The sequence below is a fragment of the Amblyomma americanum genome, chromosome 10 (assembly GCF_052857255.1).
Source record: "Amblyomma americanum isolate KBUSLIRL-KWMA chromosome 10, ASM5285725v1, whole genome shotgun sequence".
In the NCBI taxonomy this organism is placed as follows: domain Eukaryota; kingdom Metazoa; phylum Arthropoda; class Arachnida; order Ixodida; family Ixodidae; genus Amblyomma; species Amblyomma americanum.
In genome coordinates this window covers 72049382-72065383 of record NC_135506.1, presented here as the reverse complement: position 1 = coordinate 72065383, position 16002 = coordinate 72049382, and the positions used below count along the sequence as shown (strand labels likewise).

Here is a 16002-nt window from a genome sequence, read left to right as displayed (position 1 = left end):
TCTCTTGGAATCCAGTCTTACTCTTAAGGACCATCTTTTATTTTGCCTTCGCATTAGATTCTGTTCCCAAACCCATTTCTTCCTCTTGATTTTGTCTAGCATGCAATTAACTTGTATTTGATTCCTGACCCACTCTGCCCTCTTCCAGTCTCTTAACGTTACACCTGTCATTTTTCTTTCCTTAGCTCATTGCACTCATAACTTAAGTTGCACCCTTTTCTTTAGCCTCCACATTTCTGCCCATTAGGTGAGTACCGACAAGATACAGCGGCTCTTTACTTTTCTCTCGAGGGATATTGGTAAACTGCCTTTGAAGATCTGAGAGAACATGCCGTCATCCTTGTCTTGCGCTACTTGCAGAGGCAATAATGCCGCTTTCCGATATAGTAGTCCGCAAGTTCTCTATGCCTGAGCATATTAAAAACCTAAAAATTCTTGAAATTTGCCTAACTCGTCATATATGCATACTTAATCCGAGAAATAAGCCAGTACCTTAGAGCAATATGTATTTTAAAGAGGTGCTGGTAGCGATAATGACTGAGCTGCTATGTGTGGCTGAAAAAATAACTTTGACAACAGAAGGCAATCAAAGATGATATAATTTGATAGACTAGATAGGCGATTGCCGGCATAGTTGTGCAAGTACCGACTGCTGCAAGAGTAGTGTTCTGCATGCGACACATCGAGACAGCTATGTTGATCGTTTGCTTTAGATTGAAACTGATCACTATGGTCTCTCCTACCTGCGATCAATGCCTCGCCATACTGCCTCACACTGCCTGTACTCACAGGTGTTTTGGCGAGCATGCTTTTGCAATAGGTGGTGTTCCTGTCAGTGGCATGTATGTTGCCTTTTAGCAATATTAAAAAGTGCTGCCTGTGTGACTTTCCTTTTGCGAGTTTCAAATGTAGTCGAGAGGCGAATATCTCAAAGTGAAAAATTTCTCAGGTTTATTGACTCCAGGACATTTGCCACATGCTCGGATGACAAGACAGTGGCATTGTGGGATGTGCGAAACTTGAAGCAGAAGCAACGTTCTCTCGTTGGCCACTCCGACTCGGTCACAGACATTGAATATGCATCGGCAGAGGGGTTACTAGTAACCTCTGGATTAGATGGAAGCATACATACTTGGGACATCAATAAGTGAGTTTGTTATGCTCTCTGCTTGCAATTTACATTGAAACTTCATTGTGATTATATATATTCATGTAAGTTAAGGCCAGCCTAAGGTTAAGCTTTCTTATTGTCTCGTGCAGGTGCGGTTGTGGATTTTTTATTTAGAACTTTTGTGTGAAAAACAGCATAGATACTACCAGTAGTTATGGAAAGAAGGCCAAGATTGCAGTTTTTTTAGACAGACAGCTTTTATAACGGTACAGTAGTCTTCTTTTTACTAGAGCGTCTTAGGATGACTGTGGTTATACTTGGTAGGCACCGGGCTAAGTTGAGGTATCTGTGAGGAAATAGTCTAGTGGTTTCATTTATGTGTCGATTAAGATAGATATCATTACTTGGGTAACCGCCACAAAGGCGAGCTTTGAGACTGACACTATGTGACTGACCGTGTAAATTGGTACTTCAAGAGTGGCTATTGCATGTATGGCATTTTAAGGACACAGGGTAGGCTACAAAAAAATCAACTTTCGGCTTACCAACAATAATTAGTCACTATGACATGTTTGTCTGTCCTTTAGTAGAGCCAGAACAGCTGGTGCATTGAAGCCAAGTGATGAGCAGGCAAGGCCGATTTCCTCGGAGCATGCACTTGCTCACAATTCTGGAGATAAAAAATTGTGAAAAAGTGGGAATTTTTCTAAGCCCCGCTGTATCTTTAATAGGTGTCTGGTAAAGCACTAAAGGTGCATTGTTCGTTTCATTGAACTCTGGAAAGTTTTTCTCCCCTCTTTTGTAACCTCATGCGAGACGCCCCGTTTATTCACTACTGTATGGTTAGTTCGAAACTTTACCTTTGATTTTAGTTAGGTTGTTTTCGACCATGTATTTGCACATGCTATCAGTAGCGACACCTGTCATATGTTCTGTTTGAAAGACAATGACTCTGAGTGTGCATACCAGAGCCAAATGAGGGACAAGCTTTTTTGCATGATTCTAGCCCGAATCAACCCTTGACACCATAATGTTCGTTTTGCAGCAGCCAACACAGAGAGGGCTTCTAAGAAAGTGTCTCCTTATGCAAACTGAAAATTCCAACAAGCCGCTTAACCATTTAGCCTAGGGTGGGGGGAGCGCCACAGAATGCTTTCCTTGGAATGCAGATCTTAGAATTTCCTTTCTAAATGCTGTGCTCAGATTCGGTGATGCAGTGCGGCTGTAGTTAACATTCCGTGATATTCGAGGTGACATCACAAGACATTTAAAATATTGCTAGGGTGTTACGTTGTGACATGGTTCTGTGAGAGGGACTTTTATGAAAAGTGCTTCACTCATAGAGCTGCCAAACAGACAACAAACAAGGCTAGAGAAGCAAGCTATTAGCTAAGATGCATAAGATTGCCAATGGTACAGGGTACACGGCCAGTAGCTATTAAGGCGAGAACCTTTCATGGATGATACTCGCTCGTCCGGTGTAACGCTGTCTTCCACGTATAACGCGGCAACTACTCAGGATAGCATAAATCGAACTGTAGAATCAGATAGAGGGCACAAAATGTAACCCCCACGCCAAGTTCGATGACAGTAGATTTATTGGTAAATAATTAAAGCCATGTATAGCGAAAGAAACAATGAAAACAACCAAATGCGTCGATATAGCGCGGACGTTTATATTACGACGGGAGAGGGTCACGGCACACCCGAGATTGTCCTAGGAAAATATGCACCGCGTAGATGCGAACCGTTTTATTTCAGTAGGTTTGCATCTATCTTTATATAGATAAAGCTGGAAAAAAGTTAAGCCTGCAATCTTTTCTCATTGCTTTAGCAATGATTCAAATGTAGGGGACCGTTATCTAAAGTGCTTCACTCGGAGAGCTGTCAGATCACAGACGAGGTAAGAGATGCAAGCTGACTAGCAAAGAAGAGTAAGGTTGCCAATGGCACTGTGTAGATAGCAAGTAGCTATTAAGGCGAAAGCCTTTAGTGGCTCACACTCGCGCGTCTGGTGTAACGCTGTCTTCCATGAATTACGCGGCTGCTGATCAAGATAGCAGAAATCAAATGGTAGCATCAGATAGAAGCGACAAAATTTAACACCCACGCAAAGCTTGATGACTGTAGATTGAATAGTTTATTAAATATAGCCAATCATGGTGAAACGAAAACAGAAATCAACCAAATCCGTTGAAATAATATGTGGATTCCAAAATGTGCATTCCAAGGAAGGCATTCTTTGGTGCGTACCCCAATCGGAGGCTAAATGGTTAAGCGGCTTGTTGGAATTTTGATATTGCATATGGAGACACTTTCTGAGAAACCATCTCTGTGCTGGCTGCTGTATAGAAGACATTAGAGCAGCCAAGGGATGATTTGGGCTAGTATCATGCACCACCACCAGAGAAGAGAGAAGAAGAGAAGAAGATGGCCATGGCGCCAACAACGTCGTCTAGATCGAAAGTGTGCCAAGGTGCCTTTGGGAGTGCAACTGGTATGGGAACCTGCGAAGCTAGAATCGCAGCCTGCAAGGCCAAAGGCTTTCGCTTTGCCGCACTTAAGATTGGCAAAGTGCTCCCAAAATGTTTGTATAGAGATCGAGTGCACATTGTTTCACCCCCAAAAAAATTGAAGTAAATATGTTTTTGTTTTCGACCTTGAATATCTCAGCATATTATTTTTGGCAACATTTGTATCATTCCTAGAACAATGAGAAAAGATAGCAGGTTTAACTTTTTTCCCGCTTTATCTACATACAGTGAGCAAACCTACTGAACTAAAGCATCTACGTGGTGTATCTTTTTCTCTGACAGTTTTAGAAAAAAACTTATGCTTTGCGAAAAATTCAGAGAAAAATATATCTTACAGAACAATAGCTCTAATTCAATTAAATCAAAAGGTAGTAGAGAATAGGCTAAAAAACAGAGTTTCTGATGAAACAAGTCTAAAATATGCCACAAGATACACAAGAAGCATACGTCTTACCCTGCTTCCTTAAAGAGACACTGAGGACAACTCTATCCATTTATCGGTCTTACCAAAATTTAATGCCTGGCTCGTTCTAGCTGTCTTGACATTCTGGGCAACACTATTCTTCATTTTTGTCTGCCCACACTGATATATTTTATAATGGTTTTAATTGTTCAGATTTTCAGAGAGTGGGGCTGAGTTCCAAAGAATCTTCTGCACAAAGGAACTGATGAGGATGCGACTATCTCCAGACAACCAGAAAATGGTGATCTGCACTAACGGAGGTTACATGGTCGTAATTCATGACCTGGACTTGCATGCACTGGCACATGATCTACGTGTAATTAAGGTATGTGCTCTTGAGTGAACTCTGCTGTGCTGGCACTGAATATGAGGCTATGATTTGGTGCTTTTTGCTACTCCTGAAAGAAACCAGCTCATATTTTCGATTGTTTTGAATCTTTTCCTGAAGAAGCTCAACCAAGTTTGAAATTTTAGATTAGCTTAGCTGATATACAACACAGCAAAATAGTTACCTCTTATTTCTTTGCATGGGAAGATTTTTTCTTCCACAAACACGTTTAATAATGTAACAAATTTTGTTGAGGTGCCCAAACTTTTTGTCAATGAATACGTTGACATAAAAGGTTGGGAGTGCACTTTCTGCTCACAAAGCACCTAGACTCGTTTTTACTGCAGAACAATAACAATTTATTGCTTCCACTTTGTGCAGTGCATGTTTATTCTTGCTCCATGCAAGCAGAATGCTTGGGGGTAGATGGCCAGAGGAGTCATGCTCAGCCTGAGCCAGGTACAGGAGACAAGTGCACCAAAGCAGTAGAAGAAACGAAAGGGTAGGAAAAAGGAAGAGAAAGATTGAACAAATAAGGACCCCAACTAAAGAAAACATGTCCAATCAGACCGGTTTGGTAGCTGGCGGAGTCGCGATGTATTGTGTCTGGGGGGGGGGGGGAGGAAGAACAGTGAGGAGTGATGGATAATCAATTGTACATCACTTCGGACATCTGTATTGCATGAAACCTGAATTTTCACCTCATCTCAGTTTCGGTTGCGCCAGTGGCGGCATGATTGCTATAATATTATAAGTGCAATTGTATTTCAGCTGCTTTCTTTCAAGGTATTGGTGCTGTGTCTATTGGGAAGGGGGTATGTTGGTTATTGTTCAGGTATTTTCTGGGCAGGCCACATTTCCAAAGGGGTTGGCAGGGGCATTGTTTCGTTTACTGAAATGTAGTAGAACCTCAGTGTATTCGAGAAGTTGCGAGCACTGCAAGCAAATTTCACTATATCAGTAAACTCACCATATCAGTTGGCAGCTTATTTTGCCTTCGTGTTCATGGAATTATTTTGAATTGTGTATGTTTTGTTTTGGTTACAACAAGCCACCCACTCAAGTGGTATTCACCTTCCCTGTTAGTCATGTACTATGTGTGAATGTAATGAAATTGAGAGCCGAGGCAGGCTCTGCTTTTTTGGGACTTTAGTCATTTTGTAAGCGTTTATTTGGTCCTTCAGAACCAGTGCTTTTTGGAGCCAAGATATCCTTTAATACTTTAATATCCCTGAGCATGCCTAACCATCGCGACCTGGTCACCACATTCTACTAATTCTTCAAAACTGCATAGGTACTCAAGTTTTCACAAATCACCTCCAGCTCCTGTACCTCGCTAAAATTGATGACAGCAGAGTCGCTGGCAGGTGGGCTCTCGCTAATGGGTCATTCCACGCAAAATGATGCTCACCAATTTCTTCAGATCTTAGATTTGACTGATAATTTTCATATTAGGTAAAACATGTCCAATTAGAATTTTAGAGGCCTTCTTTTGAGGAAGAAAAAATATTTTCTCTAAATAATATGTTTCAAAGTGCCAGAAATTGCCTTAATCTTGGCAATTTTCGACAAACATTGTTCAGGAACTGTTCCTTGCTGCAAAAGTTTGTCTAGGCATGTAGACAGTCATTGAGATGCCCGGTCATGGCCCAAAAGGTATACTGTGCTTGTCGCCATTTTGGTTCAAAATAAATGCGCTGAACAGGAGAAGCAATTTATTGTTTTCGCATTTTTTAATATAAATTTTGAGTCTTAGGTTTGTCAAATTACTTTTTGTGTAGTGTTTTCCAAGACATTTTCAATAGTTTTGTTTGCATTAGAGTTGAGAACTGCCCTTGCATTGTTCTTTTTTATTGCAGGGATCTCTATTTTTGCGAAAATAGCCATGTTGAAGGTCAAGAAATATCATGTGGGCAACGGTTTTGACCAAACAAAAAACTAATAGGTCAAACGATTTAATTTTTTCACATAACATAAACTTGAAAAAGTAGTTTTTGTTGATGGTACGAAACTATTTTTAAAAATGATTTACATTCGTCTGGAGACAGGGCACCTACCCTGCAGGCAACACAGGGCGGCGTCTGCTGTGGCCGAGTGCAAGTCTTTTGATGGCATTTGGTGAGCAGACGATGCCTACTAGTATACTGGTATTCGAAGGCATCGTCTTCCACATGAGTTTGGAAAGGCAGGTGCTGCTTTAGCAGGCTGGGATATCTAATCATTTCTGCAGTAAGAAGAGTGACTCTCCTAAGCATATGGAATTTAAATGTTCCTTTATTTTCAAACCTATTCTGGTCATCAAATTAAACAATGTCTGGTGGAACGCTGCATTACATCTGTCGGAATATATATTCAAGTAAAGAAAAATCACATTACCGTACAGGCATTTTTCCCTCTATTTTGTGCGTTCCATTTAAATAAATACAAATTATTTATTAACCATTGTGTTCACTATGCATCACGGCTTTGGAAGTTGATTCATGTGGTCAGACGGATTCTTTTATGAAGCTTAATGTAAATCATAAATTATTGTTTATCTAACAGGTATGGACTGCCTTTTTAAATCCTGCGTTTTGGTCAAAACTATAGTGGATTACATGAGGTGCCCAGTAGACCGCAAGCATTCCACCCTAACGTATTCGTTAAGATTTATTGAAATGGTGAAACCGCTTTATTGGGCTCTCTTTTCACAAAATGTTCAACGCTAATGACAGCTACTAATGCAATGAGTGAGGCCAGGATTAGAAGCTGTGTTTTACCTGACTGTAGCAGATTGTGCACCACATCGATGTGAATCCGTTTAGAAATGATTTCTCGGAAACAGCAAAAGTTCTTTTCAATTTTTTTATTTGTGAAACTAATTACGCCATTTGCGCGATTGTATGTTGACTCGAGTGTATGTCGACCCCCCCTCCCCCCATTTCATTTCAGAAAAAAGCTTGAAAAATAATACAATGCGATAGTACTATCCTGCGGCCTCGACTTATCACCGGCCGCTATATGCTGTATCGCGAGGGAGCACCCGAGGACACAATCCAAAACGAAAATATATTAGTCACTGTACCCGCCGCGGTGGTTCTGTGGTTAGTGCCCTCGGCTACTGATCCGGAGTTGCTTGGTTTGAACCCGATCGTGGCGGCTGCGTTTTTATGAAGGCAAAACGCTAAGGCGCCCGTGTGCTGTGCGATGTCAGTGCACGTTAAAGATCCCCAGGTGGTCGAAATTATTTCCGAACCCTCTACTACGGGCACCTCTTTCTTCCTTTGTTCTTTCACTCCCTCCATTATACCCTCCCCTACGACGCGGTTCAGGTGTCCAACGATATATGAGACAGATACTGCGCCAGTTCTTTACCCCAAAATCCAATTACTATTATTATTATTAGCCACTGGTCTAGTTCACACTGGAACCGACGTCCTCACTAGCGCTGCCGTCCTGATCGCTGCAGCGGTTCCACCGCTGGTAGTTCTAACATCGTTCTGCAGTGAAATACCGCACTTCGCAAAAAGCCACACCACAACATCCCGTTGGACAGCTGAAAATTTTGCCTCGCTGCAGCTGCCACACTAGTATCACTATTGCAAACATCTAACTTGCGGCCCGGCGCGCAGTTTTTCGTTTCTTCAGCGTAAAGAATGACCGCCATCTTGAATGTAGCCGTGAACGAGCGCTGGCCACTTACCCGACCCAGAGCACAAATGACGAATGACTAAGCTCTACATCAAAAATTTGTGAAACGCGGCTGGCAGTAGTCGAATGCGCCAGAGCCAAAGAGAAACCACGTGAATGGCGTCGGCTTCTCCGTTGGCTACGGACACTCCCTGGCTGCGGTTTGCGGAGGTGGGGGGTTGGGTGGGGGTGGGGGGGGAGTGAAGACGCAATTGGAGCAGCGGCCCTTCTATCAAATATTGACGCTTCGTTGAGCGCAGAGTGCGCGCTTGAAATTGAAAAAAAAGTTGTGCGACACCTAATAAGAGTAGAACGCGAATGCGCTATCGGGCCGCCGCAGCTTATAAGCAGATGCAATCTGCGGCCACGTGTGGGGAGGAGGAGGGACCTTAATGGAACAGGAGAGGTCTGCCCGGTTTTCGGCCTGGCATGCTTCTACAGAAGAGGTGAAAGAAGAGAAGATTAGAGAAGAGGCTAGTGAAAAAAGCAGAATAGAAAAAAAGGGTGAATGGTGATATCAAGCACACTCACACACATCAAATAATATCCACCCAACTCGCGTCTCTCAAAAACACTAAAAAAGCTCTTCTCCCACGCACACCTGAAGCCGCGTCCCTCCAGGGGGCAAAGATATGCTCCAGGTGCACGGGGCTAATGTGTGGGGAGTGGGCTGGTGCCGGTTTTCTGCTTATTGACAGGCACCATCGGCCGCCTCGCGCTGTGTGGGGATGCCAGTTCTGCCCGTTGACATTGCAGCTGCTCAAGGCCAGCACCGAGAGCGATGCGACGGAGCCGCGCAGCAAAAATGCAACCACGCTGTATTTAGCATGCCTGATATCTCGTTTGTCTCGCCTTTATTTATGATGCGATGCTTTGGTTTCGATTTTAAGTCGACCCCCACTTCGGATTTCAAATTTTAAAAATAGTTCAACTTAAAATCATGTAGGTAGGGCAGATGAGTAGCCCATTTTGCTATTCTTGTTTGCTGCTCACCATTGTGCACGTGCCGTTGTTTAGTCCTCAATGTGGCCAACAGATATTTTGATATTTGCACTTAACATATCTACACGACTGAGTCAACATATTTTTTTAAATTTGAAAATCTGAAATGGGGGGTGACTTCGAATCGAAACCAAAGCTTGGCACCATAAATAAAGGACAGCCAAACGAGATATCGGCAATGTTACAGCGGGGTTGCATTTTTGCTGCGCGGCTCCGTCGCATCTCTCTTGCTGCTGGCCTTGAACAGCTGCTATGCCAATGTGCGGAAAAGGCACTATTTCCCACACTCTGCAGATGATGGTGGCTGCTTATAAGCAGTAAACTGGCACCTCCTTCACCTCACATCCCCACATGTGGCTGCAGATTGCGGCTGATGATATGCTTGAGGGGGAGGACTGATAACACAATCGCTTTTTACTCCTAAGGAAGAAGCTTAAGTGTCCTACAGTTTTTTTCTCTCAACTGTGCACTGGGCGCACAAGGGAGTGTCAATTGTTGATGGTAGGGCCACTGTTCCAATTGCGGCGGCACCGCCACTTGGAACGGCTGCGGTGCCGGTGTTTTCAGTAGCTGATGGAAGCGCTGACGCCGCTCATACATAGTTTCTCTTTGGCTCTGAAGCATTTGACAGCCGGCCGCGTTGTACAAGTTTTTAATGTAGTGCTTCGCCAGTCTTCATTTGTGCTCAGAGTCCGGTAAGGATCCGGCGCTTGTTCACAGCTACTTTCCAGATGGCTGCCATTCTTTATGACGAAGAAACGAACTGAGCGCCGGGGCTCAATTTCGACGTTCGCAACGGGTGTTGCAGCCGCAGGGAGGCAAAATTTTCAGCTGTTCCACGTGATATCGTAGTGCAGCTGTTTGATACATGCGGGATTTCGCTGCACGACGATGACAGAACCACGTGCTGTGGGAGTGCAGCAGCGATCACAACGGCAGCGCTAGTGAGGACGATGACCCATGTGTAGATGAGTAATACAGTGACTAATACATTTTCTATTTTGTAACGCGCTCAGGGGCGGCTCCACATTTGGCAGCTGATAACAGCTGACAATAAGCGGCGGTGGCCGTATGAGGTAGTCGCGCTCTACTGTTAAACACCAAAGTTAAACGACCTCCAAGCTTTTTTTTTCTGACATGCGATATGTGGGCGTCCACTTACAATCGTGTAAATACTTTAATTTAAACTACAATGCGAGGGCAATTTTTATATTTAAAACAAACAATGCTGTTACAAAGTTTAGAAAAACACCGCAAAAAATTTGTGTCCCAAAATTTAGACTCCACCTTTATTGCAAAAATGCAAAATTCTTGAATGTTTTTTTTAAATCGCATCATCGGCGGTTTATCTTTCGGCGCAGGACAGGGCATCCCAATATATGTATAGGTGTGGAGACAAGATTTTAAGGCGAAAGCCTTACTTGCGCCATTGAGCGAAAACATGTCTCTGTGTGTGTGTGTCATAGCAATCGATGGTACCCGTAAAAGATGGCTTCCTTATGCAGGCGGTATGCTCAACCGAATGCGTTCTGATGTAGCATCTGGTGACGAAGGGGGCACAAGCCCTGGTAGGGCGGTGACTGCGCTCATGAAGTTAGCATTGTGTCGCGGAAATGGCTACATCGAGCCACGTACAGGTAGTATTGTAAGCTGTGTGTAGGTTACATCACGCCGCAGTGCGTAGAGTAGAACGTGTACAGCAGTGCTGCAGCAGCTACTTCGAACAGCCATGTAGAGGTAGAGCGTTGCCGCCTACGTGGCAATGCGATACCCTCTGCCCATCACGCCGCAACGCACGGCGACTGTGTTCACGACGTGAGTGACTGGGCTTTTACCTTCTCACACGTAAGCAGCCTTAAGTGCCTCTGCCGACTTTTGCGGCAAGGAACGGTTCCTCAACAATTTTCTTCTAAAGATGCCCAGATTAAGGCATTTTCTGACACTTTGAAACTCGACATTTCGAGGAAAAAATATTTTTCCTTCAAAAGAAGGCTTCTGCGCTCCTATTTGGACTTTTCAACCAAATCTAACATGTCATGAAATTGGCGCCTCTGCTTCCACATGGAAACTATAGTGAAAAATCTGATTTTTAACAGTACAAAGGCATTAGTTAGATGAAAAACAGCTTTCACAATGTGGCTGTATCATGGATGGTTTTCTATAGGTTGACTAGGATCGATGTGCCTTGTAATCTGAGTGTAGTGAATTATATATTTTTTCTAAGCTATATTTATTTTCGAGAAAGGTTAGAAATTATGGAAAAGGATGGGTACAGACAAGAGGTAAAGAAAACAATTGCGAAACTATAGGTTCAGTGGTGTTATAATTTTGTACTTCCTGCCCTCGTCCTTTTGCTCAATTTCTAGCCTTCCTTGAAAATGAACCAACTAGCCCAGAAGAACGTTCTAATAAAGTACAATTGTTTCTTCACTACATCCATCTTAACTGTACTGGGGAACATACATGCATGTCTGTGGGAATTTCATCAGGACCGTGTTATTTCTTAACTTAAATCATAACCTCACTTCTTGGCGGTTTACTATATCATGGCTCTATCTTATATGGCCTGTATATTTATTTAGGTTTATCTTATTTCTACAGATGGGAAAAAAATTGCCCGAAGAAGGAATCGTAGTGTGTTGGTTCTAATTGAAAGTTTTCATTTTGCTGGCAGGTTGATTTGGTTGAATGCTAGTTTTACATAGTCTCCCAATTATAGCAAACCTTGAGTAATTGTTGAGAGCAGTAACATTGTTGCGAAGCTGCACTTGAGTGCTTAATGTGACTGTTTCATGGCACATCGTTTATCGTGGTCCTATTCATTTTCTTTTGATGTGCAGTTAACAAAGTTGTACCGTTGGCGGGCCTCTGAGAAAGCAGCGTACCACATAGGGGACTGCCGTGCACATAACTTCACTTCACGCCGCAACAGGGTTGAGCTCATCTGTTACTTCCCGAATGATAATGATGAGGAGACCATCTCATCCCTTGAGGTGCATCCACACGGCTGGTGTGTACTGTCTCGTAACAGAAGCAAGAACGAAAACTCAGAGGTGGGTGCATTTCGGTAACGATATGTTGGTTGTGGAGACTTGCAAGAGAAAAAGGTCTGCCTCCATTTGCAGCCAGTTTACTTTAGGTGCAAAGTGTCATGAAAACGTGGCTGTATTTGCAGTTGCTGTATTTGCAGCTAGATTCTAGCTAACAGGAAGATCTTTGTGCAGGACAAGATAAGTAGCATGTGGTATGTGGTGTTTAACGTCCCAAAGTACCACGTGGGTTATGAAAGGTGCCGTACTTGGGAGTTCAAGATGAATTTTGCACACCTGGAGTTCTTTGACATGCTCTAAAATTGCAAACTACAGGGCAAGGTACCTTCTGCATTTCACTTGCATAGAGATGCTGCCACTGCCACCAGGATTCAATCCCACATTCTTGCACTCAGCAGCCGAACAGCACACCCACTAAGCCACTGTTGTAGGCGTGCAGGGCAGTACTCTTCAATTTGCAGCATGCATGGCCTCTGCAAGTAGCTTACCGTATTTACACAACTGTAAGTCGACCTATTTTCCACAATTTCAAAATCTGAAGTGGGGGGGGGGTTGACTTAGAATCGAAACCAAAGCATAGCACCATAAATAAAGGCGAGACGAATAAGCTATCACGCATGCTACATACAGCGTGGTTGGATATTTGCTGCACGGCTCTGTCGCATCTCTCTTGGTGCTGGCCTTTAGCAGTGGTTATGTCAATGGGCAGAACTGGCATCCCCACCCCACGTTGTCGATAAGCAGCAAAACAGCACCAGCCCGCTCCCCAAACGAGGCAGCAGATTGTGTCTGCTGATAAGTAGTGGCGGCCCGATAACGCATTCGCTTTCTACTCTTAATAGGTGTCATCTAAGTTTTTTGTTTACTTTCAACCGCGCACTCGGCGCTCAAGGGAGCGTCGATAGTTGATGGAAGGGCTGCTGTTCCAATCGCCGTGGCACCCACACTAAGAACCACAGCGGCACCGGGGAGTGCCCGTAGCCGACGAAAGAGCCGAAGCTGCTCACGCGGTTTCTCTGTAGCTCTGACGCATTAGACTACTGCCAGCCGCGTTTCACAAGTGTTTAATGTAGGCCTTCGTTATTTGTGCTACGGGTCCGGTAAGTGACCAGCGTTCGTTCACGGCTACATTCAAGATGGCGGTCATTCTTTACGCCAAAGAAACGAACAACTGCGCGCCGGGCCGCAAGTTCGATGTTTGCAATGGGTGATACTAGAGTGGTAGCTGCAGCGAGGCAAAATTTTCACCTGTTCCACGCGATGTCGTGATGCGGCTGTCAGCGAAGTGTGGGATTTGGCTTCACGACGATATTAGAACGACGAGGTGTGGGACCGCAGCAGCGATCATAAAGGCAGCACTAGTGAGGACGATGGCGCAGGTGTGGATGAGTAGTCCAGTGACTAATACATTTCTGTTTTGGAATGTGCCCATGGGTGCTGCCGCGCGCTGCAGCAGAAAGCGGCTGGCGATAAGTGAAGGCCGCAGGATATTGGTGCCGCGTTCTATCATTAAAGGCCAATTGTAAACAATGCAAGGAAACTGATGTGGAAAAATTATTTGATGTGAACTTTATTTTGTAAGTGACGCGTTTCGTTCGAAGAATGGAACCTTTCACGACAGTGTGAACTGAAATTCACGTGTGAGCTTAAACATGGCATAAAGCGTGCACCCTTTCAAGGCGGTGACCAGAGAGGTTGGCTGGTGTGCCTAAGCTGGAATGGTCTCAGAGTGATTCTAGAGCTTGACTGGTTGACAAGCTGAAAGTTTGTGCTATAAGGTGCTGCTGCACTGACTTGGCATTAGGGGAAACAGACACTTTTGCTTGCAAACGTTTCTTAGTGTAAAGCCAGACAACAGACAGACCTATGATTGTTTGTATGCAAGTTTTCTTGACAGTCTACAATTGCTGCATAAAATTATAGCCAGCAGCCAAAATTTTATACGAGTTCTCTCTATTTTCCAACATTAAAAAGGGCTAGAACTTCACTTTCTTGTGGCCTGTATTCTTTGTTAGTGTGCAGGAAGATTGCTGTACACACATTAAATATCACTTTTGAACTCTAGGTTACGTCTATGTGCTATGTATAATGCCTGTGCATACTAAGGAAACTCAGGCAGTCAAAATTAATCCGAAGCTATCTCTTAAGGCGCCCCCAGACATGGTTGAGTTTTCTATTGAGAGTGAGGCAGTTTTCCTTTTCTTTCTTCATGACCAATTTCATATTTTTTCTAGTTGCTGTAGTTGTTAGAACATTCCAGAAGTAATTGGACTTGCACATTCACTAAATTTTTAAATAAGAAACGGAAGCAACCATGTCTTCCGCAGATACTTTCAGAGGTCAGAAATTGAGCTCTTTAGAAGAAAACTTTATTTTTTCTCAACTGATTATATTTTATTCCAACAATGTCATTCCCATGGGCATGATTTAAGGTGACAGATAAGGTTAGAAGTTTTATTTTTGCAATGGGCATCGGCCAGTGCCGCACGGCGGTTTCAATTGAGTCGATACACATCGACTCAATGAAGGTTCGCGAATAGCCAAAGGAATCTCAAGAATTATTAAAAATATCTTCTTGATTTAATTGCAGAATGTTAGAATACATTAGCCAGTTCAGAAACTAATGTTTATTTTTTTGCCAAACGACAGCTCCACAGAACAGCCAGCGGTCAGATGTAAACAAACCGACGCTGATCTTGCGCGGCGTAGCGGTGTTCCGCTTCTTTTCTCTTTTTTCGCCTGTAAGAGCATTTTTTGACAGGAAAGACCAAGAGGTGCCCCGCAAATGCTGCAACGACAGTAGCTATGAACACGACAAAAATGACTGCTGATCTGCGGCAGCTTCACCGGCGAAACTTGAATGCTTTTGACACGAAGCGCGCATCGCAGCCCATCGTCGCTCCGCCATCGCAGTCTACAGATTGAGAGGAACTGTGAAATATTTAAATAGCTTTTTCTTGAAAAAGTATTAATGTAAATACCACTTACCCTAGAATTCGGCTTGTTTGACTTCAAGCTTCGATTTTTTAAATGTTGGTACACCTAGCGCCATCTGTTGCATCGCATGTTCACTACTCACTTAGCGGTCATTGAAATTTTCCATGTGGCATCGATGCATCTGGATGGCCCTCAAAAATTTTGATGGTCATTCACTCAATGGGCATTTAGATTGCTCTTGTAACAGGAGCATTAATGAGCTTTCGAGCATGAGAAAAAAGAAATTATTCATGGATTGTTGAGCAATGTTGCAGTAGATATGTCGGTTGCAAACGATACCCCTCCTACTCTCCTATGCCTAAACTAGTCGGCAGATTTTGTGCGAAATACAAGCGTGATTTGACACGCTGCTTTTCAAAATATATGAGAATGTGCAGACATGGTTGCATACACCTTCTGAATGCATTGTTAGCCGTCCACGCTGCTGCCCTTGTATTCCAATTTTTCAGCATTGTGCACAAATTTCTGAACAGTATTTCCCGGTTGCATGAAACATTTTCAGTAATTTATACCTTCTTGGCAGTAAAAGGAACCAGCAACTCAAATGAAGTTCACAGTTTTTTTTTCACTGCAAAAAACACAAGGTACCCAAGGTGTACTGTATCCTTTCTGCATAGGAGCATTATATGATTTTTACCGACAATCTTTCGTTCAGTGTGTTTGCCCATGCTGGAAACCACGATCAATGAGCGCGACAGTAATTGCACGGTAGCAAAAGATGATGAACTGTAACCTAATATTGTCCCAGGCGCAAAAAAATATTAAACAGTTTTACTCTAGTCTAGACTCTATTGGAGTTTTCGCATCCTAAGTGGCTATTTAACGGAGTTTTACTAGACTGTAGTTAC

The 16002-nt window shown here is 43.4% G+C and overlaps 1 protein-coding gene across 1 annotated transcript in view; it reads left to right on the top strand.

Annotated features, from left to right (window-relative positions):
* Positions 1–16002, top strand: part of LOC144106469 (DDB1- and CUL4-associated factor 10-like) — a 48731-nt gene that overhangs the window by 19171 nt on the left and 13558 nt on the right. Inside the window, exons 3-5 of the mRNA XM_077639286.1 lie at positions 950–1147; positions 4262–4433; positions 11948–12160. Coding sequence (XP_077495412.1) covers positions 950–1147; positions 4262–4433; positions 11948–12160 — 583 coding nt within the window. The remainder of the gene's footprint in view (positions 1–949; positions 1148–4261; positions 4434–11947; positions 12161–16002) is intronic.